Here is a 27,398-nt window from a genome sequence, read left to right on the forward strand (position 1 = left end):
TTCTTGCGTAGGGGGCGGAACTAAGGCTGTCAATTGGTCTGTTTTTGTGCCGGTCAATGAGATCGGTGCGGTGATTGGCGGCTACCTTGACAGTAGCGTGTTGAGGTGTCAGCACGACGAGGCAGCGTTTTCTGGGCTTCTGTCTGGTTCTCTGTCTCCAGAAGGTTCTGTCGGTCCCCCCAGCTCTGGGTACCCGGCTCTGCGTCGCGCCGCCATGATGGGCCATCGTCCCGTGCTCGTGCTCAGTGAGTTTTGGGGATGCCAGGGAAGGGACCCCTTTTCGCCCTCCCGTGTCCATACTTTTCAGTGTCGCCTCAGCTCCGTCCCACCCTGACCCGGCCACTGAGCTTCCCAGTCACCATCTTCATTTTGGAAGCCCGGTGTACCGCTTTTCTCTCTTCCTTTAACCTATTTGCCTCTTTTCACAAACTCAAACTGACCTTCCCCTCCCCGAGCCTCTTTTCTTGACGTGTGCTCGTCTTGGGAAGCTCTTTCCCACGCGTTCCGTACCTCATCCCCCCCCACGCTTCCCTCGCCCCTGCACGCTTTGTAAGCCTGATTGTCGCTGTACAGCTGCAAGAATAATATGTTGGGCTTTTTGTTTTTTGTTTTTTTCCGGTTAGGTCTAGTTTTATATCCTCGGCCCATCCCTTAGTAGCGGTAATTTAAATGTTTACATCTGTATTACGGAATTAATAGTATTTCCTAGTAGAATTGTGAGAATTAAATGAGATAAGTAGGTAAACTGCTTAAAGCGGGTCTGGTAAATAGGTCCTTGGTCACTGTACATTACAATTCTTTTCAGTAACAGTTGCTTGAACAGCAACCCCTGCTCCTGAAGTAACTGTACTTGATTTACTGATCTCGGACGTAATCGTTCCCTCCGGGTCCCCGATGTTGTAATCTTTCCCACTAAACAAGTGGGTTTCCCCAAATTTCTCGACTGGTCATCTTTTCCCTTTGGAAGATTCCTCATTTTTTTCTTATTTTTTGAGTCGGAGTCTCATTCTGTCATCCAGACTGGAGTGCAGTGGCGCGATCTCAGCTCCCTGCAACCTCTGCCTCCCGGGTTGAAGCGATTCTGTTTAGCCTCCCGAGTAGCTGGGATTACAGGTCCGCGCCACCATGCCCAGCTAATTTTTGTATTTTTGGTAGAGATGGAGTTTCACCATGATGGCCAGGCTGGTCTCGAACTCCTTCTGAGCTTAGGTGATCCGCCCACCTCGGCCTCCCAAAGTTCTGGGATTACAGGCGTGGGCCACCGCGCCCGGCCCCTTATTTTTTTTGTGGTGAGCACCACCTCCATTGTCTTCCTTTGATGTGATTCCGTTCTATGTATAACTTCTGTATCCCATCTGCAGGAACAGTTAGGATGCCTGACGAGCCTCTCCTCTCCCTTACCATCTTCCGTATACTGAATGCCGTTCAGAGTTTTTTTTTTCATTATCTCTGTACCTGAGAAATAACTTTTCTGGGGGCAGGGGGACCTCATTCTTTCTGGTGGATGGTAGGTCCATGCAGGTTTTTGGTTACAGCTGCCTGAGATAGATGTACATCTTGGATTGTGGATGTTTTGGTTTGATGGGACTAGACAAAGATTTACAGACTTAAATTGTAAGGGAATATAATTAGGAGAGGGGGAGGAAATAAACTTCATATTGGTTTGGATATAACCACTGGCTTGTCTCCACTGAGATGGGCTGGGGGTGAGTGGTATGTTTGCAAAGCTCCTTTCAGTTCTGCATTTGTCTCTGGCATTAGTTGGCTGTGACCGATTAGACTCCCAGTTAAAATATGTGGTCAGCTCTTAGTGATGGTAAATGGATTACTGAGGCCTTCTTGTTACATCCAATTACGGAGTGACTATATAATTTATCTTACAAACTTTTGATCATGTTCTAAACAGTATTCTGTGGGGGCACTATCAGTAATTACGTTGGACCTATTAGTGTATGATCCCCCTATCCAAGCAGAAAATGAATCCCCAAACACTTTTCCTTGCTTATCTAAGCAATGATTGGTCATTTCTTTTTTTTTTTTTTTTTTTTTTTTTTTTGAGACGGAGTTTCGCTCTTGTTACCCAGGCTGGAGTGCAATGGCACGATCTCGGCTCACCGCAACCTCCGCCTCCTGAGTTCAGGCAATTCTCCTGCCTCAGCCTCCTGAGTAGCTGGGATTATAGGCACGCGCCACCATGCCCAGCTAATTTTTTGTATTTTTAGTAGAGACAGGGTTTCACCGTGTTGACCAGGATGGTCTCGATCTCTTGACCTCGTGATCCACCCGCCTCGGCCTCCCAAAGCGCTGGGATTACAGGCTTGAGCCACCGCGCCCAGCCAATGATTGGTCATTTCTTAGGATCACCAGCCCTTTGAGAATCTGATGATAGCTGTGGATCCTCCTTCCGGAAAAAAAAAAAATTGCAGTATCTCTCATTTTCTCATAGAGTCTCAGCGAGTTCACTATCCCATTGACGCCCATTCATAGATCTCAGGTTATGAATCCCTGCTGTAAATACATGAATATTTTTCTTCTTAGTTTTTTTTTTTCTCTTTTTTATTTTCTTTTTGTTTTTTGTTTTTGTTTTTGTTTTTTTCTGTTTTTATTTCGCTTTTTCTAATACATGAATATTTGGTTACTTTTATTAACCAAGATTCCACAGTTATTTCTTAATATACCAAGGGTTGAAATAAGTTAACCGTCATAAAGACATGTTTACAGTTTTTTGAGATATGGTTGACGTATAATAAACTGCACATATTTAAAATGTAGAGTTTGATAAGCTTTGCTTTGTGCATACACCATGAAACCTGCATTCTTATTTTTCAAAGACCGGGAAATAAGTAACTTGTATATAATGGGGCAGTCCTGGGATGTTGACTCTTGTGTTTTTATCTATTTTAGGCCAGAACACAAAGCGTGAATCCGGAAGAAAAGTTCAATCTGGAAACATCAATGCCGCCAAGGTCACAAATCTTGTTTTGTTTTGTTTTTTTGCCCTTCTGATTGTAAGTCACAAATCTTTTAAGTGTTTATGGTAGTTTGCCTCCAGCTATCTTCCCTGGTATTTGGTGATCACCGTGTGTCCTGCGCATCTAGACTCATGTAGAGTGTGCAAATAGGCAGAGGAAAAGGTGACCTCTTCTTTCAGAACATTTTCCTGATGATGGAAGCAGAAAGGAAGCCCTCCCCTTCTGAGTTAGGATTGATAATTTTCTCGTTAACTTATGCATAATTCTGTTGCTATGTATTGTTTTATAGCATTCTATTTGTGTCTGTCTCCCATACTAAACTGAGTTACTCTGTAATAAAGAAAGATTTTAGCCAGGCACGGTGGCTCAAGCCTGTAATCCCAGCACTTTGGGAGGCCGAGGCGGTTGGATCACGAGGTCACAAGATCGAGACCATCCTGGTCAACATGGTGAAACCCCGTCTCTACTAAAAATACAAAAAATCAGCTGGGCATGGTGGCACGAGCCTGTAATCCCAGCTACTTGGGAGGCTGAGGCAGGAGAATTGTCTGAACCCAGGAGGCGGAGGTTGTGGTGAGCCTAGATCGCGCCATTGCACTCCAGCCTGGGTAACAAGAGCAAAACTCCGTCTCAAAAAAAAAAAAAGTGGGGAGCTTTTGAGGGGGGCCGGGCGCGGTGGCTCAAGCCTATAATCCCAGCACTTTGGGAGGCCGAGGTGGGTGGATCACAAAGTCAAGAGATCGAGACCATCCTGGTCAACATGGTGAAACCCCATCTCTACTAAAAATACAAAAAGTTAGCTGGGCATGGTGGCACGTACCTGTAATCCCAGCTACTCAGGAGGCTGAGGCAGGAGAATTGCCTGAACCCAGGAGGCGGAGGTTGTGGTGAGCTGAGATCGCGCCATTGCACTCCAGCCTGGGTAACGAGTGAAACTCCGTCTCAAAAAAAAAAAAAGTTTAAAAAAAGAAAGATTTTATTAATTCCCTTTTGTATGCCTAGTGCCCATTGTAGATCTTGGACAGCTATTTGGTAAATGTCTTTGAATGAAATAGTGAAGTAGCCGTCTATCTGATTTAGAGTGGTGTGGAAGCCACTGTCACAGAAAGAAATACTAAGACATGGACTTGTAGTAATTAGGACTGCCAGGAAACGGAAGCTCTGGGAGACATTTCCCCCTTTTTCTTGTGTGAAAATTCATTTCTTTCTTTTTTTTGAGACAGAATCTTGCTCTGTTGCCAGCCTGGAGTGCAGTGGCATGATCTCGGCTCCATCCCCCAGGTGCAAGCGATTCTCCTGCCTCAGCCTCCTGAGTAGCTGGGACTACAGGCATGCGATACCATGCACGCTCAGCTAATTTTTATATTTTTGGTAGAGACGGGGTTTCACCGTGTTGGCCAGGATGGTCTCAATCTCTTGACGTGATCCACCTGCCTCGGCCTCCCAACTGCTGGGATTACAGGTGTCAGCCACCACACCCAGCTTGTGAAAATTCATTTCTATATCCATCCTGAAACCTGTTTCCAAGGGGAGAAAAACAACAGGCGCTAGCTGCATGCTAGATCTAGTGCTAAAGCTAGTGGTATGCTATGTCTGAGTCTGAAGTGATTCCTTTTCTTTTTTATTTTTTAACTTTTTTTTTGTTTTTTTGTTTTTTTTGTTTTTGTTTTTGTTTTTGTTTTTTTTGAGACGGAGTTTCGCTCTTGTTACCCAGGCTGGAGTGCAATGGCGCGATCTCGGCTCACCGCAACCTCCGCCTCCTGGGTTCAGGCAATTCTCCTGCCTCAGCCTCCTGAGTAACTGGGATTACAGGCACGTGCAACCATGCCCAGCTAATTTTTTGTATTTTTAGTAGAGACGGGGTTTCACCATGTTGACCAGGATGGTCTCGATCTCTTGACCTCGTGATCCACCCGCCTCAGCCTCCCAAAGTGCTGGGATTACAGGCTTGAGCCACCGCGCCCAGCCTTAACTTTTTTTTTTTAGAGATAGGATTTCACGATGTTGGCCAGGCTGGTCTCAAACTCCTGACCTCAGGTGATCCACCCACCTTGGCCTCCCAAAGTGCTAGGATTACAGGCGTGAGTTACTACTCACAGCCATCTGAAGTGATTCCTAACCATACTTTAGGGGTGTCACTAAAACACTGGCTCTGGTGGGGCGCTGTGGCTCATGCCTATAATCCCTGAGCTTTGGGAGGCTGAGGCAGGTGGACCATTTGAGGTCAGGGGTTCGAGATCAGCCTGGCAAACATGGTCAAACTCTGTCTCTGCTAAAGATACTAAAATAAATTAGCCAGGCCTGGTAGCAGGTGCCTATAGTCCCAGATACTTGGAAGGCTGAGTCAGGAGAATTGCTGAAGCTTAGGAGGTGGAGGTTGCAGTGAGCTGAGATTGATACAGTGAGACTCTGTCTCAAAAAAATAAAGTGATTGCCAACCATATTTTAGGGGTGTCATTAAAACACTGGCTGTTGCTGGGCACGGTGGCTCACGCCTGTAATCCTAACGCTTTGGGAGGCCAAGGTGGGTGGATCACTTGGGCCCAGGCGTTTGAGACCAGCCTGAGCAGCATACTAAGACTCCATATCTAAAAATAAAATGAAATTAAAATAAAGTAAAACACTGGCTCTATGGGTTGTTCATACCCCTTTCCCCTATCGCTCCAACATTCTCACATTATCCTCTGATTTGTGCTTGCCTGTTTTATGTTGTCTTTCCATTAGACTATTGCAGATATCATCCGAACATGTTTGGGACCCAAGTCCATGATGAAGGTAGGCTTATCTCTCCCTAAAACTCTTAGACTACAGATATTTTCTTCCTGTTATCTAGGACACTTTAAATAGAACTTTTGATTTTATCCTAGATGCTTTTGGACCCGATGGGAGGCATCGTGATGACCAACGATGGCAATGCCATTCTTCGAGAGGTGTGTTTCGGTTTTGGTTTTGGGTTTTTTTTTGCTTTCTGATGGTATTATAAACATAAAGGACCTATTAAGATAGAAGCTCTGATTAGTTTTTTAGGGCTGCTGTAACAGATTGCCAGAAGCTGGTTGGCTTCAACAACAGAAATTTATTATCTTACAGAATGAAGCTAGAAGTCTGAAATAAAGGTGTCAGCGGGGCAATGCTCCTTCTGAAGTCTCTAGGGAAGAATTCTTTTATTTTAGCTTCTCGTGGTTGTTGGCTTTCCTTGGCATGAACTTGGTCTCTGCCTCAGTCCTCATGTTATTCCCCTTGGGTGTCTCTTATACAAGGACACAGGTGATTGGACTTGGAGCCCACCCTAATTCAGAATGACCTTATCTGACTTGATTACATCTGCAAAAACCCTATTTCAGAATAAAGTAAAGTTCACAAGTTCTGGGAGTTATGACTTCAACATATCTTTTTGTTTGTTTGTTTGAGACAGTCTCACTCTTGCCACCCAGGCTGGAGTGCAGTGGTATGATCTCAGCTCACTGCAACCACTGCCTCCTGGGTTCAAGCAATTCTCCTGCCTCAGCCTCCTGAGTAGCTGGGATTACAGGCGCCTGCCACCATGCCCAGCTAATTTTTGTACTTTTAGTAGAGACGGCGTTTCACCGTGTTGGCCAGGCTGGTCTCAAACTCCTGATCTCAGGTGATCTGCCCACCTCGACCTCCCAAAGTGCTGGGATTACAGGTGTGAACCACCATGCCCAGCCGACTTCAACATATCTGATGAAGAACACAATTCAACTGCAATGGTGCTTCCAGTAAATAAGCTAAAAATTATTGTTCTGTCCTCTAGAAGCTTTAATAGTTGAGTATATGTGATAAATTTTTTCCTAAAAAAGATTTGGAAAGTGGTTTACTTAATTTATTTGGGGTACCATTTTTAATCTTTCAAGATATGGTAAAACATTAAAGGGAAAATAAGTATACATAGAAGCAAGAAGCCCAAGAGTTAAGGCCACGCTGCATAAGTTAAGAGGTGTTCTGAATAGTGTGAATTCAGTATTGATCTACTTTTTTAGATTCAGGTCCAGCATCCAGCGGCCAAGTCCATGATTGAAATTAGCCGGACCCAGGATGAAGAGGTTGGAGATGGGACCACATCAGTAATTATTCTTGGTAAGAGAAGAATGGGAGGTTGAAAAGGAAAAATTCAAAATAACATCTGTGTCATATTTTAAGAAGGAAATTCAGTCACTAATCCGATAATTATAAATGTTTAGATAGCGTATTGGTAATTTTCTATGTATTCTCTCCAATTGGGTATAAAACATTCGTATGAATAGAAAGAGCTATGCAAATCTGGCTGATAAAGTAGTAATGAATTCTCTTTATTCACTGTAAGTTATAATATTCCGTAAAATCACTGCAAAGACTGAATTAGGAAATAAATCATTGCTTCTACAGGAAATGCAGGGTTAGGCACCTATAAGCCTCTGGTCACGCTTTCACCAACTGATAAATGCATACCTTATCGTATGTGTTTTCTGTCTTCAAGACACCCGTTTAATATATATAGTTGATAGGCCGGGCACGGTGGTTTACGCCTGTAATCCCAGCACTTTGAGAGGCTGAAGTGGGCAGATCACGAGTTCAGGAGATCCAGACCATCCCGGCCAACATGGTGAAACTCTGTCTCTACTAAACGTACAAAAATTAGCTGGGCATGGTGGCGCATACCTGTAATCCCAGCTACTCGGGAGGCTGTAGCAGGAGAATTGCTTGAACTGGTTGTAGTGAGTGGAGATTGCACCACTGCACTCCAGCCTGGTGAGAGAGCAAGACTCTGTCTTAAAACATATGTACATGCACACACACACACACACACACACACATTTATACACATATATGCGTAGTTGATTTATTGGCTTTGAACTCATAACCAATAGCAATATAACTCATGCCTATACAAAGCTCACTTAACATGTTTTGTTTTTTTTTGTTTTTTTTTTTTTGAGACGGAGTTTCGCTCTTGTTACCCAGGCTGGAGTACAATGGCGCGATCTCGGCTCACTGCAACCTCCACCTCCCGAGTTCAGGCAATTCTCCTGCCTCAGCCTCCTGAGTAGCTGGGATTACAGGCACATGCCACCATGCCCAGCTAATTTTTTGTATTTTTAGTAGAGACGGGGTTTCACCATGTTGACCAGGATGGTCTCGATCTCTTGACCTCGTGATCCACCTGCCTCGGCCTCCCAAAGTGCTGGGGTTACAGGCGTGAGCCACCGCACCCAGCACATGTATTTTTTCTATAAGGCACATCACTGCCTTCCTATGTAGGAACATTAGGTAGCACTTAAGCACTATACTTGTGAGCCATTTTAAATACTGAAATTATCAAGAAAAATGTGAAAAACATAACCTTAAATTTACTGCATAAAGGACACTTTTACAGTGTGAGAGCTAAAGCAAGACTTGTTTGACCTCACCTAGGAATGTCATTGGGTGACTAGATTTTTTTTTTGCCATTCTATGGATGTCCATGAATGACTATGAAAGTGTCAAAAAAAAAAAAAAAAAAAAGGATCAAGAGTATAAGTAAGCCCTGGAATCAGTCTTTCATCATTTTGTTTATTGAGACCGGGTCTGACTCTGTCACCAAAGTTGGAATATAATGGTGCAGTCATGGCTTATTGCACCCTCAACCCCCCAGGCTCAAGTAATCCTCTTACCTCAGCCTCCTGAGTAGCTGAGACTGCAGGCTTGTACCACCACACCAAGCTAATTTTAAAATTTTTTTTGTAAAGACAGTCTCACTATGTTGCCCACGCTGATCTTGAATTTCTGGGATTACGGGGATGAGCCACAATACCTAGCCTGATCATTTAAAATATGTACAGTAAAGATGTTTTTTGTGTCAGTTGGCTTGGATTAGTATCAATAGCCAAATGTCACATCTTTTGGGAGAGTCTGATTTAGGAGAGTATTTTTTGGAAGAATAATGAAGTTGGTTGCCGTGATATCCAGATGCTTTAAAACATTATTATGGTGCTTGTATCTTTTTCAGCGGGGGAAATGCTGTCTGTAGCTGAGCACTTCCTGGAGCAGCAAATGCACCCAACAGTGGTGATCAGTGCTTACCGCAAGGCATTGGATGATATGATCAGCACCCTAAGGAAAATCAGGTATCTTGGGGGCAAGAAATAGGTAGTATCAAGTATGAGAGGATATGGCCAGGTGCAGTGGCTCATGCCTATAATCCCAGCACCTTTGGAGGCCTAGGCAGGCAGATCCCCTGAGGTCAGGAGTTCAAGACCACCTTCACCAACATGGTGAAACCTTGTCTCTACTAACAGTATAAAAATTAGGGCCAGGCACAGTGGCTTACACCTGTAATCCCAACACTTTGGGAGGCTGAGGTAGGTGGATCATGAGGTCAGGACATCAAGACCATCTTGGCCAACATGGTGAAACCCCATCTCTACTAAAAATACAAAAGGTTAGCTGAGCATGGTGGTGCATGCCTGTAATCCCAGCTACTCGGGAGGCTGAAGCAGGAGAATGGCTTGTACCCAGGAGGCGGAGGTTGCAGTGAGCTGAGATCACACCATTGCACTCCAGCCTGGGCAAACAGAGCAAAACACCATCTCAAAAAATAAAACTATAATGTATTCTTCCATGCCCAACTGGAAATAGTTTTTTCTTTTTTCTTTCTTTATTTAAATGTTCTACTCATATGGTTGGGTCATTCGATGCCTAAGTATTTAGTAATTTGGTGAGGTTTATATTATACTGCCTGTTCTTGAACAAGTTTTACACTACTGTCTTTGGACAGTTAGGGAATGAGGTGTTTGATTTAATTATTTTTATGCAGTAAGCTCTGAGAGTGTAGAGGTACCCATGGTTTTATTGTGTGGAGCTGTACCCTTAAGTTTTTTTTGTGTGTGTGAGACAGAGTTTCGTTCTTGTTGCCCAGGCTGGAGTGCTCCGCCTCCTAAGTTCAAGCAATTCTCCTGCCTCAGCCTCCCAAGTAGCTGGGATTACAGGCTTGTGCCACCAAGCCCAGCCCAGAAAGATGGGTTTTCTTTAATCAAGTAATAACTGCCTACCTAGAACACTTTACTCTTTTTTTTTTTTTTTTTTTTTTTGAGACGGAGTTTCGCTCTTGTTACCCAGGCTGGAGTGCAATGGCGCGATCTTGGCTCACCGCAACCTCCGCCTCCTGGGTTCAGGCAATTCTCCTGCCTCAGCCTCCTGAGTAGCTGGGATTATAGGCACGTGCCACCATGCCCAGCTAATTTTTTGTATTTTTAGTAGAGACGGGGTTTCACCATGTTGACCAGGATGGTCTCGATCTCTCGACCTCGTGATCCACCCGCCTCGGCCTCCCAGAGTGCTGGGATTACAGGCTTGAGCCACCGCGCCCGGCCTTTTTTTTTTTTTTTTTTTTTTTTGAGACGGAGTTTCGCTCTTGTTACCCAGGCTGGAGTGCAATGGCGCGATCTCGGCTCACCGCAACCTCCGCCTCCTGGGTTCAGGCAATTCTCCTGCCTCAGCCTCCTGAGTAGCTGGGATTACAGGCACGTGCCACCATGCCCAGCTAATTTTTTTTGTATTTTTAGTAGAGACGGGGTTTCACCATGTTGACCGGGATGGTCTCGATCTCTTGACCTTGTGATCCACCCGCCTCGGCCTCCCAAAGTGCTGGGATTACAGGCTTGAGCCACCGCGCCCGGCCTTTTTTTTTTTTTTTTGAGATGGAGTCTCGGCCCAGCCTGGAGTGAAATGGAGTGATCTTGGCTCACTGCATCCTCCGCCTCCTGGGTTCAGGCAGTTCTCCTGTCTTAGCCTTCTGAATAGCTGGGACTACAGATGCATGCCACACCCAGCTAATTTTTGTATTTTTTAGTAGAGATGGGGTTTCACCATTGGTCAGGCTGGACTTGAACTCCTGACCTCAAGTGATCCACCTGCCTCGGCCCCTCAAAAAATTTATTTTTTATATTATGTACCTTATACAGTTAAAATACAGATTTTGTTTATTTTGTGGGGTTTTTAAATTATTTATTTTTTTATTTTTTTGTTTTTTTGAGACGGAGTTCCACTCTTGTTACCCAGGCTGGAGTGCAATGGCACGATCTTGGCTCACTGCAACCTCCACCTCCTGGGTTCAGGCAGTTCTCCTGCCTCAGCCTCCCGAGTAGCTGGGACTACAGGCGTGCACCACCATGCCCAGCTAATTTTTATATTTTTAGTAGAGACGGACGGGGTTTCACCGTGTTGACCAGGATGGTCTCGATCTCTTGACCTCGTGATCCACGCACCTCACCTTCCTAAAGTGCTGGGATTATAGGTGTGAGCCATCATGCCTCGCCTATTTTTTTTATATTTGAAGCTTAGTTTTGCTGGAGAGTTTTTGTTGTTGTTGTTGTTGTTTTGAGACAGTATCTCACTCTGTTACGCAGGCTGTAGTACAGTGGCACGATCTTGGGTCACTGCAACCTCTGCGTCCCAAGTAGCTGGGACTACAGGCGCATGCCACCACTCCTGGCTAATTTTTGTATTTTTAGTAGAGATGGGGTTTCACCATATTGGCCAGACCAATCTTGAACTCCTGACCTCAAGTGATCTGCCCACCTTGGCCTCCCACAGTGCTGGGGTTACAGGCTTGAGCCACCATGCATGGCCAAAGGAGGGATTTTAGTATTATGTGAAAATACCTTGTGAGGAGAGACTGAAAGTAATGTAAAAAAGGTGAACACAAAATGTGTTTACAGTAACATAAAAACACAAAGATGACCAGTTGGCTGTCCGACCACGTTGAGACACCATGAGTTAAAAATAAAATTTGTTGTTCAAAATGAATGATTTGATGAAGCTCTTAAAGTTGGCTAATTATGGGATAAGGTTTTTTGGGTTTTTTTGAGACGGAGTTTCACTCTTGTTACCCAGGCTGAGTGCAATGGCACGGTCTTGGCTCACTGCAGTTCAAGCAATTCTCCTGCCTCAGCCTCCCGAGTAGCTGGGACTACAGGCATGTGCCACCATTCCTGGCTAATTTTTGTATTTTTAGTAGAGACGGGGTTTCACTATGTTAACCAGGATGGTCTTGATCTCTTGACCTCATGATCCACCTGCCTCAGCCTCCCAAAGTGCTGGGATTATAGGCATGAGCCACCGCGCCCGGCGGGATAAGGTTTCATTGAAAAAAATGTGTTTTGTCCTGAGTTGTAAAAATTGAAGAGTAGGTTGCAGCAAAGGATAAAGAACAAATTATTTTACATAAATCTTTGTATCTAAGTGTAAAGGGTTGCTCAGGGAATTAAGGCACCTTCTACAGATGAATTGTAATCTTGCTGAAAGGCAGATTGTCCTTTTAGTTTCCTCCAAAGGAACAGATCCCCTTGTTCTGGCTCTTGACCCATTATTATAGTCACTGAGATACAGATGAGGCACATCTCTACATACCTAACATGCCTTCTTCACTTATCATCTGGTTTTCTTTTCTCTAGTATCCCAGTTGACATCAATAACAGTGATATGATGCTGAACATCATCAATAGCTCAATTACTACCAAAGCCATCAGTCGGTGGTCATCTTTGGCTTGCAACATTGCCCTGGATGCTGTCAAGACGGTACAGTTTGAAGAGAATGGTCGGAAAGAGATTGACATAAAAAAATACGCAAAGGTGGAAAAGGTAAACTTTTGCATTGTGTACGTTGGGTCAAATTATTTCTTAGCACGAGTCATCTAACTTGTGAGGAAATTGTTTTTAGTATTTTGTTTGTTTGTTTTGTGTGTGTGTGTGTGTGTGTGTGTGTGTGTGTTTGAGACAGTCTCACCCTGTTGCCCTGGAGTTCAGTGGCACAGTCATAGCTCACTACAGCCTCAAACTCCTGGCCTCAAGCAAATCGTCTGATTTGCTAGGACTACCGGCACGTGCCACTATGTCCGGCTAATTTTTTTTTTTTTTTTTTCCTGTAGAGATGAGGGTCTCACTATGTTGCCCAGGCTGGTCTTGAACTCACTTCTGGCCTCAAGCGATCCTCCCACCTTAGGCTCCTAAAGTGCCAGGATTACAGGCATGAGCCGTCACGCCCTACTTGAATGAAATCAGAGCAAGTTATCCTTTTTTTTTTCCCCGAGATCGAGTCTTGCTCTATCGCCCAGGTTGGAGTACGGTGGCACAGTCTCAGCTCACTGCAGCCTCCGCCTTCCAGGTTGAAACGATTCCCCTGCCTCAGCCTCCCAAGTAGTTGGGATTACAGGCTTCCACCTGCCATGTCCAGCTAATTTTTGTATTTTTAGTAGAGATGGGGTTTCACCATTTTGGCCAGGCTGATCTCGAACTCCTGATCTCAGGTCATCCCCCTGCCTCCACCTCCCGAAGTGCTGGGATTACAAGGGCGTGAGCCACCATGCCTGCCCAGAGCAAGGCATCTTTAGTTAGAACTGGGAAGAACTTTGTACTTGCTCCCTGGAAAACAGAAACCTAAAGAGGCTACCAAGTAGGAATTTTCTGAAATAATTTTGTTGTTACCTTCACTGCTATCTCTACACAAGGTTAGTAAGGACAAGGGAAAGGCTTATTGGTGTCTCCATGTTTGTGTATTTGCATACATCAGTCATTTGGTCAGGATGTAAGCTTAACAAGGGCTCTATTATACAGTGCTATTATAATAGTAAGCCCCTGAAAGCTTTCTATCCTCTCTACTAAATTTCATTAAGATCAAAAAGCTTAGGCTGGGCACAGTGGCTCACGCCTGTAATCCCAGCACTTTGGGAGGCCAAGGCAGGTCACGAGGTCAGGAGTTCAAGACCAGCCTGACAAAATTGGTGAAACCCTGTCACTACTAAAAATACAAAAATTAGCTGACCATGGTGGCACGCGCCTGTAATCCCAGCTACTCGGTAGGCTGAGGCAGGAGAATCACTTAAACCCGGGAGGCGGAGGTTGCAGTGAGCCACTGCATTTCAGCCTGGGTGACAGAGCAAGATTCTCAAAAAAAAAAAAAAAAAAAGATTTAGTCGTATAGCTCGTGGCCAGTAGATGGAGCCCCAAGCCTAAAATTCTGTGGCAAAGAAATTAGAAAGACCTAAGCCCTTATTTATTTATTTAAATAGCAGTTGGGTCGCACTGTGTTGCCCAGGCTGATCTCGAACTCCTGGCCTCAAGGGCCCCTCCCTGAGCCTCTTGAGTAACTGGAATTTCAGGTGTGAGCTGCTGTATTTCTGTGGACTTCAGCTTGACACTCATTCAAGTTGAGTGTCATGGTCTAAAATTTGTGTATTTCCTGGTGGGAAGAAAATGTGATTCCAACCATATTTTTGAGCTTCATCAAAGAAAGGTACTTTAGAAACTTGAAACAGTGGCTATTTAGGAAAGATGAACATCTGGGAAGGAAATTAAGAAATTATCTTAGGCCAGGCATGGTAGCTCATGCCTGTAATCCAAACACTTTGGAGGCCAAGGTGGGCAGATCACATGAGGTCGGGAGTTCAAGACCAGCCTGACCAACGTGGTGAAACCCTATCTTTATTATTATTTTTTTTAATTATTTTAAATTTGGACTTAAAAATTTGGATTAAAAATAGATTAAAGTGTGGTTGTCTTTTGTTCAGATACCTGGGGGCATCATTGAAGACTCCTGTGTCTTGCGTGGAGTCATGATTAACAAAGATGTGACCCATCCACGCATGCGGCGCTATATCAAGAACCCTCGCATTGTGCTGCTTGATTCTTCTCTGGAATACAAGAAAGGAGAAAGCCAGGTAAGGTTCTTGGCCTTGTTCCTTAAGTAGATGCAAGAATCTGACTGCAAATATGAACAACAGCAATAAAAGGTGTGTTTATTGCATGCCTTCTAGGTGCATAGTGTACACTGACTCTTAGAACAATCCTTTAGAATAGTTGGTGTTGATTCCATTTTACAGATGAGGGATCTGAAGCTCAGACAAGTTAGGTTAATTGCTTGAGGAATACAGCTAGTATTGGCCAAAGTCGAGATTTGAACCTGGTCGTGTTTGGCTTGTTTTATACTATCATGCTACCTTTCCTAATGCGCCAGGGAACATAAGGTAGTAGTTAATTCAGCTTTGAAGTACTAAAGGAGAATTTTAGTTGTGTGCAGTGGCTCACACCTATAATCCTAGCACTTTGAGAGGCTAAGGCAGGTGGATAGCATGAGCCGAGGAGTTTAAGATCAGCCTGGGTAACATGGCAAATACCCTGTCTCTGTTAAAAAAAAAAAAAGAAAAAAGAAAAAATTGCCGGGCGCGGTGGGTCAAGCCTGTAATCCCAGCACTTTGGGAGGCCGAGGCGGGTGGATCACGAAGTCAAGAGATCGAGACCATCCTAGTCAACGTGGTGAAACCCCGTCTCTACTAAAAATACAAAACATTAGCTGGGCGTGGTGGCACGTGCCTGTAATCCCAGCTACTCAGGAGGCTGAGGCAGGAGAATTGCCTGAACCCAGGAGGCGGAGGTTGCGGTGAGCCGAGATCGTGCCATTGCACTCCAACCTGGGTAACAAGAGCGAAACTCCGTCTCAAAAAAAAAAAATTAGTTGGGTATGGTGGCATGTCCCTGTAGTTTCCACTACTCGGGAAGCTCAGGCGAGAGGATTGCTTGAGCCCAGGAGGTCAAAGGTTCAGGGAGCTGCGATCACGCCACTGAACGCTAACCTGAACAACAGTGAGAACCTGTCTTAAACAAATAAAAAGGCCAGCCGTGGTGGCTTACGCCTGTAGTCCCACTCTCTAGGAGGCCAAGGTGAGCAGATAATGAGGTCAAGAGATAAGACCGTCCTGGCCAACACTGTTAAACCCCATCTCTTCTAAAAATACAAAAATTAGCTGAGCATAGTGGCGCATACCTGTGATTCCAGCTGTTTGGGCGACTGAGGCAGGAAATTCGCTTGAGCCCAGGAGGTGAAGGTTGCAGTGAGCTGAGATCGTCCTACTGCACTCTAGCTTGGGTGACAGAGCGAGACTACATCTTAAAAAAAAAAAAAAGAATGTCTAGCGGGTGGGAGGCTCACAAGCCTCCATCACCTTTGGAAAGAACAATAATCAATTAGTGGGAAGAAATAAGACCCAGAATTTTTATGCACACTGCTAGGACAGATGTATGATTGGACTGAGTGGTCAGAGACCTTAGAAAGGGCAAGCTCACCACCAATTGCTATGTGACTATTGGTTCTGGTTGTTTCTGTAAGGAAAGGGTTAAACTAGATGATAACGAGAGCTTACAAAGGTGTTATGAGGGCTTACAGAGGTGTTGAGATCACGTCTTTAACGTAATTCTAACTCTGAGATACGTGGGAGAGGTAGGTAGAGGGAGTGTAGTATGACCCTAAGAGCTTCACCAGTCTAGGGATTTTAAAATCAGAGTGTCTTTTCTTTACTACACAGACTGACATTGAGATTACACGAGAGGAGGACTTCACACGAATTCTCCAAATGGAAGAAGAGTACATCCAGCAGCTCTGTGAAGACATTATTCAGCTGAAGCCTGATGTGGTCATCACCGAAAAGGGCATCTCAGGTGGGACTTCGATAATTTTTCCAGCCTACCTTTGAGGTAGATGAGGGTGGGTAATTTTTGTTTTTCCCCCTCATGTCAACAGGGGCATAATAGTGTGATGGTTAGAGTACTTTGATTATAAAACCAGTTTAGAACCCAGCTTGACACCTCTACTCTTGGATTTGTAGATTTAGCTCAGCACTACCTCATGCGGGCCAATATCACAGCCATCCGCAGAGTCCGGAAGACAGACAATAATCGCATTGCTCGGTGAGTAGGCCAGATAAAAATAAGATTTTTCTTCCCCCGTGTTTCCTTTTTGTAGCTGCATAACATAGTCATTTTTTTTTTTTTTTTTTTTTTTTTTTTGAGACGGAGTTTCACTCTTGTTACCCAGGCTGGAGTGCAATGGCACGATCTCGGCTCACCGCAACCTCCGCCTCCCGGGTTCAGGCAATTCTCCTGCCTCAGCCTCCTGAGTAGCTGGGATTACAGGCACGCGCCACCATGTCCAGCTAATTTTTTGTATTTTTTAGTAGAGACGGGGTTTCACCGTGTGACCAGGATGGTCTCGATCTCTTGACCTTGTGATCCACCCGCCTCGGCCTCCCAAAGTGCTGGGATTATAGGCGTGAGCCACCGCGCTCGGCCAACATAGTCATTATTACCTGAAAAGGTTTACTAAAGGATACAGTAACAGATGGAAATAACCTTGGCTTAGCTGTCTGCCCTCTCGAGAAGTCCTCTAGTCCAACAGTTATTTACTGCATGAGTCTCATCTGTACCGCCCCTAATCATTAGTAAGCAGCTTGTGCTTAGACATCTATAATTGCTACCTTGGTGGGTGTCTGTTACATTTCTAAATAACTGCTTATCAAAGAGGTTTTTTAAATGTCATTATGATGATTTTTGAATGAACATTTCTAGAGTAGTGGCCCAGATTATAGTGGAACCTTCAGTTTCCTCAGCTATATTCTTAGGTGTTATTTATGCAACTCGATTGCATTCACTTCTTCTGAACTGATGTCTGTGCTCAGAGACCATTCTTTTTAATAGATGAGGCCTTGCTGTTTTACCTAGGCCTGTCTCAAACTCCTGGGCTCAAGCAGTCATCCTGTTCTCAGCCTTCCCAGTACCTGGGCATGCACCACCATGCCCAGCATAGTTTGTTCATTTTTAATACCAATTTATTATTATTATTATTAATTTTTTTAATTTTTATTTTATTTTTTCGAGACAGAGTCTTGTTCTGTTGCCCAGGCTAGAATGCAGTGTCTCTGTCTCCGTTCACTGCAGTGAGTCCAGATCATGCCATTGCACTCCAGACTGGGTGACAGCGAGACTCCTCAAAAAAAGAAAGAAATTACCATTATATAGTATAGACATGTTAATTTTTTCTTTCTTTTTGCAGCTTCTAATTCTCTGGTTGAAGTATATTTTGAATTCAACTGTATCTGGTTATAGTAGTGATGACTAGTTTTCTTAGGCGTACAGTTGACCCTTGAACAACTTGGGGGTTAGGCAATCAGCCCCCAAGGAGTTGAAAATCCATGTATGATTTTTGACTCCACAAAAATTTAACTTCTTTTTTTTTTTTGAGACGGAGTTTCGCTCTTGTTACCCAGACTGGAGTGCAATGGCGCGATCTCGGCTCACCGCAACCTCCGCCTCCTGGGTTCAGGCAATTCTCCTGCCTCAGCCTCCCGAGTAGCTGGGATTACAGGCACGTGCCACCATGCCCAGCTAATTTTTTGTATTTTTAGTAGAGACGGGGTTTCACCATGTTGACCAGGATGGTCTCGATCTCTCCACCTCGTGATCCGCCCGCCTCGGCCTCCCAAAGTGCTGGGATTACAGGCTTGAGCCACCGCGCCCGGCCGACAAAAATTTAACTTCTAATAGCTGACTGTTGACCCAAACCTTTACCAATAACACATTAGTTGATTATCACATATTTTTTGTACATCATGTGTGTTATATACCGTATTTCTTTTCAATAAAGTAAGCTAGAGGAAAAAAAATGTTACTAAGAAAATCGTGAGGAAGAGGTAACACATTCACTATGCCCTAAGTGGAAGTAGATCATCGTAAAGATCATCATCATCTTCATGTTGCATAGGTGGTGGAGGAAGAAGAGGGACTGGTCTTTCTGTCTTGGGTGGCAGAGGCAGAAGAGTGGTGGAGAGAGGTGGAAGGGGAGGCAGGATTAGGAGGCACAGTCAGTGTAAGTCAATGGAAATACGTTGTAATTTGTCTGACGTTTGCTTCTCCATTTCTCTAAAAATTTCTGTGTAATACCAATCCCTCTTCACCTGCTTCAGTTTCTTTTTTTTTTTTTCTCTCTCTCATTCCATTTCACACATTGATGTTTCAGTTTCAATACCCTTATCACAGAGGGTCCATATTGTAAAATAAGTCAAAAGCAGTCTCTTTTTTTTTGGAGACAGAGTTTCACTCTTGTTACCCAGGCTGGAGTGCAATGGCGCGATCTCGGCTCACCTCAACCTCCGCCTCCTGGGTTCAGGCAATTCTCCTGCCTCAGCCTCCTGAGTAGCTGGGATTACAGGCACGCGCCACCATGCCCAGCTAATGTTTTGTATTTTTAGTAGAGACGGGGTTTCACCATGTTGACAAGGATGGTCTTGATCTCTTGACCTTGTGATCCACCCGCCTCAGCCTCCCAAAGTGCTGGGATTACAGGCTTGAGCCACTGCACCCGGCCAAAAGCAGTCTTGAATAATCAGAGGCCTTCTGCCAGATTGTCTAATGTCAGTTTGCCTTCTGGCCCTGCTTCTTCTATATCATCTTCCTTATCGTCTGGCACTAGTTTGGAAGCAGTCATCTCCATCAAGTTGTCTTCTGTTAATTCCCCTGGTATAATGTCTGTTAGCTCTTGAAGTTCTCCAAGATCCTTACATTGAAACCCTTCATCACCACCATGCCAATTTTTTTAGCCACAGCCACAGTCTCTTTCATGATTTCCTTGATTGGCTCTGTCTTAAATCTCACAAACTCATGTACAACATCTGGACAGTTTCCTTCTACAGAAATCTATCGTTTTGGGCTTGATGGCTTTTGTAAGCTTTTTCTCTAACAACTGTGGCATCTTCAGCAGTGTAATCCCTTCAGATTTTCATCATGTTCTCTGTTGGAGTTCTCTTTCATAATGTTGACGATTTTTTGTGGTTTTTTGGGGGTTTTTGTTTTGAGAGAGTCTCACTCTATCGCCAGACTGGAGTGCAGTGGCATGATCTTGGCTCACTAAAACCTTCGCCTCCCAGGTTCAAGCAGCTCTCCTGCCTCAGCATCCTGAATGGCCAGGATTACAGGCATGCACCACCACACCCAGCTAATTTTTGTATTTTTAAGTAGAGACAGGATTTCACCATGTTGGCCAGGATGGTCTCGATCTCTGGACCTCATGATCTGCCTGCCTTGGGCTCCCAAAGTGCTGGGATTACAGGCATGAGCCACTGTGCCCGGCCGATGATGCTCTACGTAAAGTACCATACGTAATAAGCCTTACAGGTCCTTCTCTGACTGTCTGGCCTAGAGTATTTGGATGTCTTCAGTGTTGAACTCATGGGGTTCTGGATGGTTAGGGGCATTGTCCCATATCAAAAGCACTTTAAAAGGCAGTCCCGTTCTGGAAAAGTACTTCTTGACTTCAGGGAAGCAATCCAGAAAAAGTGTTATTGTTGTCCAGGCCTGGTTGTACAACCACAAGACATAAACCTGACTGCCCAAGGGACAGGCTAACTCTACTCCTTTGCACAAAATCCTGGTGCTTCCTTCTCAAATATCATTTGTGGCATAATCTTCCTGAGTAGGTCACTTTCATATACATTAAAAATGTATTAGGCTGGGTGCGGTGGTTCACACGTGTAATCCCAGCACTTTGGGAGTCTGAGGCAGGCAGATCATGAGGTCAAGAGATCGAGATCATCCTGGCCAACATGGTGAAACCCTGTCTCTACTAAAAATACAAAAAAAGTTAGCCAGGCGTGGTGGCGCGTGCTTGTAGTCCTAGCTACTTGGAGGCTGAGGCTGCAGAATTGGTTGGACCTGGGAGGCAGAGGTTGCAGTGAGCTGAGATTGTGCCACTGTACTCTAGCCTGACAACAGAGCAAGACTCTGTCTCAAAGAAAAAAAATACATATATATATTTAGGCAGATACCCTTTCTCCTCAATGATTTTTATTTCTTTTTTTTTTTTTTTTTTTTTTTTTTTTTTTTGAGACAGAGTTTCGCTCTTGTTACCCAGGCTGGAGTGCAATGGCGCGATCTCGGCTCACCGCAACCTCCGCCTCCTGGGTTCAGGCAATTCTCCTGCCTCAGCCTCCTGAGTAGCTGGGATTACAGGCACGTGCCACCATGCCCAGCTAATTTTTTGTATTTTTAGTAGAGACGGGGTTTCACCATGTTGACCAGGATGGTCTCGATCTCTTGACCTCGTGATCCACCCGCCTCGGCCTCCCAAAGTGCTGGGATTACAGGCTTGAGCCACCGCGCCCGGCCTTTTTTTTTTTTTTTTTTTTTTTTAAAGACAGAGTCTCACTCTGTCGCCCTGGCTGGAGGGCAGTGGCGCAATCTCGGCTCACCGCAACCTCTGCTTCCCAGGTTCAAGCAATTCTGCCTCAGCCTCCCAAGTAGCTAGGAGTACAGGCATACACCCAGCTAAGTTTTTTTGTATTTTTAGTCGAGAATGGGGTTTTGCCATGTTGGCCAGGCTGGTCTCTAACTCCTGACTGCAAGCCTTCCAAAGTGAGCCACCACTCCCAGACTTCAGTGATTTTTTTTTTTTTTTTTTTTTTTTTTTTTTTTTTTTTTGAGATGGAGTCTCACTGTGTTGCCCAGGCTGGAGTGCAGTGACGTGTTCTTGGCTCACTGCAACCTCCCACCTCCCAAGTTCAAGTAGTTCTTCTGCCCTGAGTGGCTGGGGTTACAGGCGTACACTACCATGCTCAGCTACTTTTTTTGTATTTTTAGTAGAGATGGGGTTTCACCATGTTGGCTAGTCTGGTCTCGAACTCCTGACCTCAGGTGATCCGCCCGCCTCAGCCTCCTAAAGTGCTGGGATTACAGGCGTGAGCCACTGCGCCCAGCCAATGATATTCTTAATGGTATCTTGGGATATGTCTGCTGTGTTTTGGTTAGCAGAAGCTCCATTTCCTCTTACCTTGACATTTTAAAAGCCAAACAAACCTGTTTCTACAATTACCAAACCACCCTTTGCTGGCATTAAATTATCCAGCTTTAGATCCTTTAACTTTTGTGATAAGGTATCATAATAATTTCACGATTTCTCGAATCATATTCAAGTCTCTAGGTATGCTGTTCTTACCCACATAAAAGCTGCATTTTCAATATGAAGTAGGTATTCCTTGAGGTTTTCTCACCTGCTGGCATACATAACTGCAGTGCTGCTATAACTGCAGTGATAGCTTCACAGATTGTTTTTTTGAGGTAGGGTCCCACTCTGTCATGTAGGCTGGAGTGCAATGGCATGATCACAACTCACTGCAGCCTTGATATCATAGGTTCAAGGGATCCCCCACCTCACCCTTCTGTGTAACTGGAAGTACAGGTATGTGTCACCATGCCCAGCTAATTTTATATTTTTTTGTAGAGGCAGAGTCTTATGTTGCCCAGGCTAGTCTCGAACCTCCGGGCTCAAGCAATCCTCCTACCCAACCTCCCAAAGTACTGGGATTACAGGTGTGAGCCACTGTGCCTGGCCCTCTGAAAATCTTTTTCACCAGGCAGCCAAGACCTCTTTTTTTTTTTTTTTTTTTTTTTGAGACGGAGTTTTGCTCTTGTTACCCAGGCTGGAGTGCAATGGCACGGTTCCAGCAATTCTCCTGCCTCAGCCTCTTGAGTAGCTGGGATTACAGGCACGTGCCACCATGCCCAGCTAATTTTTTGTATTTTTAGTAGAGATGGGGTTTCACCAGGATGGTCTCGATCTCTTGACCTCGTGATCCACCTGCCTCGGCCTCCCAAAGTGCTGGGATTACAGGCTTGAGCCACCGCGCCCAGCCAGCCAAGACCTCTTAAGTGAAGTTTGTAGCAATCCACTTTTGCCCTTACTGCCAGCTACAGACCCTAGAGACTAGGAAAATGAGTAAAAGTATCTGAAATCATCTGATTCTCACCACCTCCTCCATCCAATAGAGCCTGTGGGGCCCGGATAGTCAGCCGACCAGAGGAACTGAGAGAAGATGATGTTGGAACGGGAGCAGGCCTGTTGGAAATCAAGAAAATTGGAGATGAATACTTTACATTCATCACTGAGTGCAAAGACCCCAAGGCCTGCACCATTCTTCTCCGGGGGGCTAGCAAAGAGATTCTTGCGGTGAGTCAGCCTTGGAAGTATGACCAGATGAAGTAGGTCACTGGACTTCTTAAGAGTTTCCCAAAGGGCCTAAAATCATTCTGTGATCCATTTATAGCTACTTAATTTGGATCTGTAGTGACAAATTCCTTTTCTGCTTCCTTTTTTTAATTAAATAAAAATTTTAAAATTATAATCATAAAAGTTACCATCTTAACTATTTTGAGTGTACAGTTCAGTAATGTTAAGTATATTCATGTTCTTGTGCAAGAGATCTCCAGAACTTTTTCATCTTGCAAAACAGACTCTGTACCCATCAAACAAGATACCTCATTTCCTCCTACCTGGCAATAACTGTTTTCTTGTTTTTTATATTGAAGTTATAAATACTACTTTTTTTCTCTCATTGAGTCCAAGTAACTTTCCCAAAGGCATGTAGCAAGTAAGTAGGAGAGTTTGCATAACACCATGCAACCTCCTAAAAGATACAACTAGGAAGAGATGGAATAGGTTATGGTCCTGTTTAGCAAGGTAGATTCTGTTTATTTCCAGATAACTAGCAGGGGATGAAATAGGTTATTGCTCTGATCTAGCATAATGGACAAAGACCTGACTTTATGGTTGGGTGACACCCCCAAACCCTTTGCAGATACCATTCCCCACCACACTGTTAGTCATGAGTTTTAATAGCCTCAGGTAAATAGCATCTGCTCTGCCCAGTAGGGGCTCCAGGGACCTTTTCTAGTTGCCCTCCTCAGTGATTTACTACCTTTGCAGTTAGGAGGTCCTTTTGATGGCTTTGATTTCTCCATGAGTCATTGAACTTTGGCTTCATACTGTCTGTTTGCTTCTCCAAGGAAGTAGAACGCAATCTCCAGGATGCCATGCAAGTGTGTCGCAATGTTCTCCTGGACCCTCAGCTGGTGCCAGGGGGTGGGGCCTCTGAGATGGCTGTGGCCCACGCCTTGACGGAAAAATCCAAGGCCATGACTGGTGTGGAACAGTGGCCATACAGGGCTGTTGCACAGGCTCTAGAGGTCATCCCTCGCACCCTGATCCAGAACTGTGGGGCCAGCACCATCCGTCTACTTACCTCCCTTAGGGTGAGTTTCTATCCAAGCTTTTCTCTTGATGAAGTAGGGAAAGCTGTGTTTGGCCTTGGGGGAAGGTTCATATCTGGCTATCCAAATTCTCCTTATAGTTTATTCCTCGAAATCTTTCTTTAACTTGTTTGCTGTCATTACCATTTTTCCTTATCCCTTCTGTACCAGTCATTTATCTTTGGCTTTGTTTTTTGCCTAATGTTTTCTGTTAACTTATTTTCCCCTTTTCTTCTTGCTTTAACTGCAGGCCAAGCACACCCAGGAGAACTGTGAGACCTGGGGTGTAAATGGTGAGACGGGTACTTTGGTGGACATGAAGGAACTGGGCATATGGGAGCCATTGGCTGTGAAGCTGCAGACTTATAAGACAGCAGTGGAGGTAAAGCACTCTTAAGATACATTAAGTACTGCTTAATTTTTTTTTTTTTTTTTTTTTTTTTTTTGAGACATAGCCTCACTCTGTCACCCATGCTGGAATACAGTGGCACGATCTCAGCTCCTTGCAATCTCCGCCTCCCAAGTGGAGGGGAGGTTCAAGCAAGTCTTGTGCCTCAGCCTCCTGAGTAGCTGGGACTACTGGCACGCGGCACCACACCTGGCTTATTTTTTTATTTTTTTTTTATTTTTTTATTTTATTTTATTTTATTTTATTTTATTTTGAGGCGGAGTTTCGCTGTTGTTACCCAGGCTGGAGTGCAATGGCACAATCTTGGCTCACCGCACCCTCCGCCTCCTGGGTTCAAGCAATTCTCCTGCCTCAGCCTCCTGAGCAGCTGGGATTACAGGCACGCACCACCATGCCCGGCTAATTTTTGTATTTTTAGTAGAGACGGGGTTTCACCTTGCTGACCAAGATGGTCTCGATCTTTTGACCTCGTGATCCACCCGCCTCAGCCTCCCAAAGTGCTGGGATTACAGGCGTGAGCCACCGCGCCCGGCTTTTTATTTTTTAGTACAGACTGAGTTTAACCATGTTGACCAGGCTGGTCTCAAATTCCTGACCTCAGGTGATCTGCCTGCCTTGGCCTCCCAAAGTGCTGGGGTTACAGGCTTGAGCCGCTGTGCCCAGCCTGGTCTAGTCTTGCAGAGAGGGGTATAGAAGGCAGAATATTCCAAGGCATTCTATCTCCCCATTTATCTTTAGCTCATAATGAAAGCAAGATAACGTAGCATAAGCTGTATCGTGGGCTTAGAGATAACTGCCTTTTTTAAAAAAAAAAATTTGAGGCAGAGTTTTGCTCTTGTTGCCCAGGTTGGAGTGCAGTGGTACGCAGTCTTGGTTCACTGCAACCTCCACTTCCTGGGTCAATGCAATTCCCTTGCCTTAGCCCCTCAAGTAGCTGGGATTACAGGTGCCTGCCATCATACCTGTCCAATTTTTCTGTATTTTTAGCAGAGACGGGGTTTCACCATGTTGGCCAGGCTGGTCTTGAACTCCTGACCTCGTGATCCTCCCACCTCAGCCTCTCAAAGTGCTGGGATTACAGGTGTGAGCCACCGCACCTGGCCAAGAACTGCATTTTACATACAAGACTGAAAAGGTAGATTTCAGGCAAAATGGCAATTCTGTAGTAGGAGCTAGGCGATACTATCTAAAGGAAAGAAAAGTATCCTTTCCTTCTCTGTTGACCTCTTTGCATCTGTGGTTTTCCTTCTAGACGGCAGTTTTGCTACTGCGAATTGATGACATCGTCTCAGGCCACAAAAAGAAAGGCGATGACCAGAGCCGGCAAGGCGGGGCTCCTGATGCTGGCCAGGAGTGAGTGCTGGGCAAGGCTACTTCAATGCACAGAACCAGCAGAGTCTCCCCTTTTCCTGAGCCAGAGTGCCAGGAACACTGTGGACGTTTGTTCAAAAGGGATCAGGTTGGGGGGCACAGCCCCCAGTCCCTTTCTGTGCCAGCTCAGTTTTCCAAAAGACACTGACATGTAATTCTTCTCTATTGTAAGGTTTCCATTTAGTTTGCTTCCGATGATTAAATCTAAGTCATTTGAGAAAGTTGTTATGTGTTTTTCAACCTTGGGTCATCTCTCTTATCTCCTGGCAAAGAGGAGGAGGCAGAAAACCTTACTGGGGAGGGGAGGGAGACCTGGAATGAGGGCATTCAGTCTCTTGCCTTCTTGAGGGAGTATTCTTCAGACTTTTCAGTAAATTTTGGTTGGAAAGACCCTTTTTGAGTTGAAAGAATAATACTGTAAAGCTTATGAAGCACCATTTTGCATTCAGCACTCAAAGAACAGGAGGAACCTGTCTAAAGCATGAGTGTTCTCCATAAGTGGTTGTACGAAGGGCAACACCCAATACCTCCTAGGCCTCTGGCATGTGTCCTAAAGGACATAAGACATCCTTTTTTTTTTTTTTTTTTTTGTATTGTGTAGTTTTCAGAATTCTCCCCTTACCTGGAGTTCTTTTTCTCTGTCCTCTTCCAATGTTCCTTCCAATTCCAGTCAGCACTTTGGCTTGTTGGCCTGTTCTCATGCCAGTATCATATCATAGTCAGACCTCTGCCTCCCTGCTAGCAGAAACAAAATATTTAAATCTCATTTTTATCAAGGAAAGAAAAAAGGTTTGAGTAGTGATCCCAGGATGCTACAGGCTAGGTGGTACAAGCCTTTGATTTCTTCAGTGTTCACTTTGCTCCTGGGCTTTTGACCCTCCCACCTGTCCTTACGACTCATACATTTAGCCTTGTTTATCTCTTCCCTGACCATGGGATCTAGTCATACAAAGTTGAATACTTGGTAGGATAACGATAAGTATTGTGTAACAGATGTGTTCTAGTCATTTTGCATGTTAACTGATGGATCCTCTCAACAGCCCTGAAGACAGGTAATGTTGCTGGGCATGGTGGCTCACGCCTATAATCCTAGCACTTTGGGAGGCGGAGGCAGGCAGATCATAAAGTCAGGAGTTTGAGACCAGCCTGGCCAATATGGTGAAAACTGTCTCTACTAAAAATACAAAAGTTAGCTGGGTGTGGTGGTGGGCGCCTGTAGTCCCAGCTACTTGTGAGGCTGAGGCAGGAGAATTGCTTGAACCTGGGAGGCGGAGGTTGCAGTGAGTTGAGATTGCACCATTGCACTCCAGCCTGGGTGACAGAGTAAGACTCAAAAAACAAAAGGTAACATTGGCCAGGCACCGTGGCTCACGCCTGTAATCCCAACATTTTGGGAGGCTGACGCAAGCGGATCACAGGTCAGGAGTTGAGACCAGCCTGGCCAATATGGTGAAACCCATCTACTAAAAATACAAAAATTAGCCAGGTATGGTGGCATGTGCCTGTAGTCCCAGCTACTTTGGAGGCCGAGGATCGCTTGAACCTGGGAAGTGCGGAGGTTGCAGTGAGCCAAGATTGAGCCACTGCACTCCAGCCTGGGTGACAGAGCAAGACTCTGTCTTTTGAAAAAAAAAAAAAAAAAAAACACAGGTAATGTTATATCCCCATTTTGTGAGGAAGAAATCTAATGCATAGATATGTAACTTTTTAAAGGGTCTCAAAGCTGGTAAGTGGCAGACCTGGAATTCGTATGTAGGCAGTGTGGT

General features: G+C 44.8%; 1 protein-coding gene across 1 annotated transcript; it reads left to right on the plus strand.

Moving 5' to 3' along the window:
• Positions 1-90: 90 nt before the first annotated feature.
• On the plus strand, positions 91-25,853 carry CCT3 (chaperonin containing TCP1 subunit 3). Its single transcript, XM_039460092.2, has 14 exons — positions 91-245; positions 2,905-2,966; positions 5,697-5,747; positions 5,840-5,902; positions 6,974-7,070; positions 8,959-9,076; positions 12,404-12,590; positions 14,516-14,665; positions 16,307-16,439; positions 16,607-16,688; positions 22,593-22,773; positions 23,610-23,855; positions 24,103-24,234; positions 25,514-25,853. Exons 1-14 carry the CDS (start codon positions 215-217, stop codon positions 25,616-25,618), a joined length of 1,638 nt encoding a protein of 545 aa, XP_039316026.1. The 5' UTR covers positions 91-214; the 3' UTR covers positions 25,619-25,853.
• The last annotated feature ends 1,545 nt before the right edge of the window (positions 25,854-27,398 follow it).

Source organism: Saimiri boliviensis, chromosome 19, assembly GCF_048565385.1.
Source record: "Saimiri boliviensis isolate mSaiBol1 chromosome 19, mSaiBol1.pri, whole genome shotgun sequence".
NCBI classification, from domain to species: domain Eukaryota; kingdom Metazoa; phylum Chordata; class Mammalia; order Primates; family Cebidae; genus Saimiri; species Saimiri boliviensis.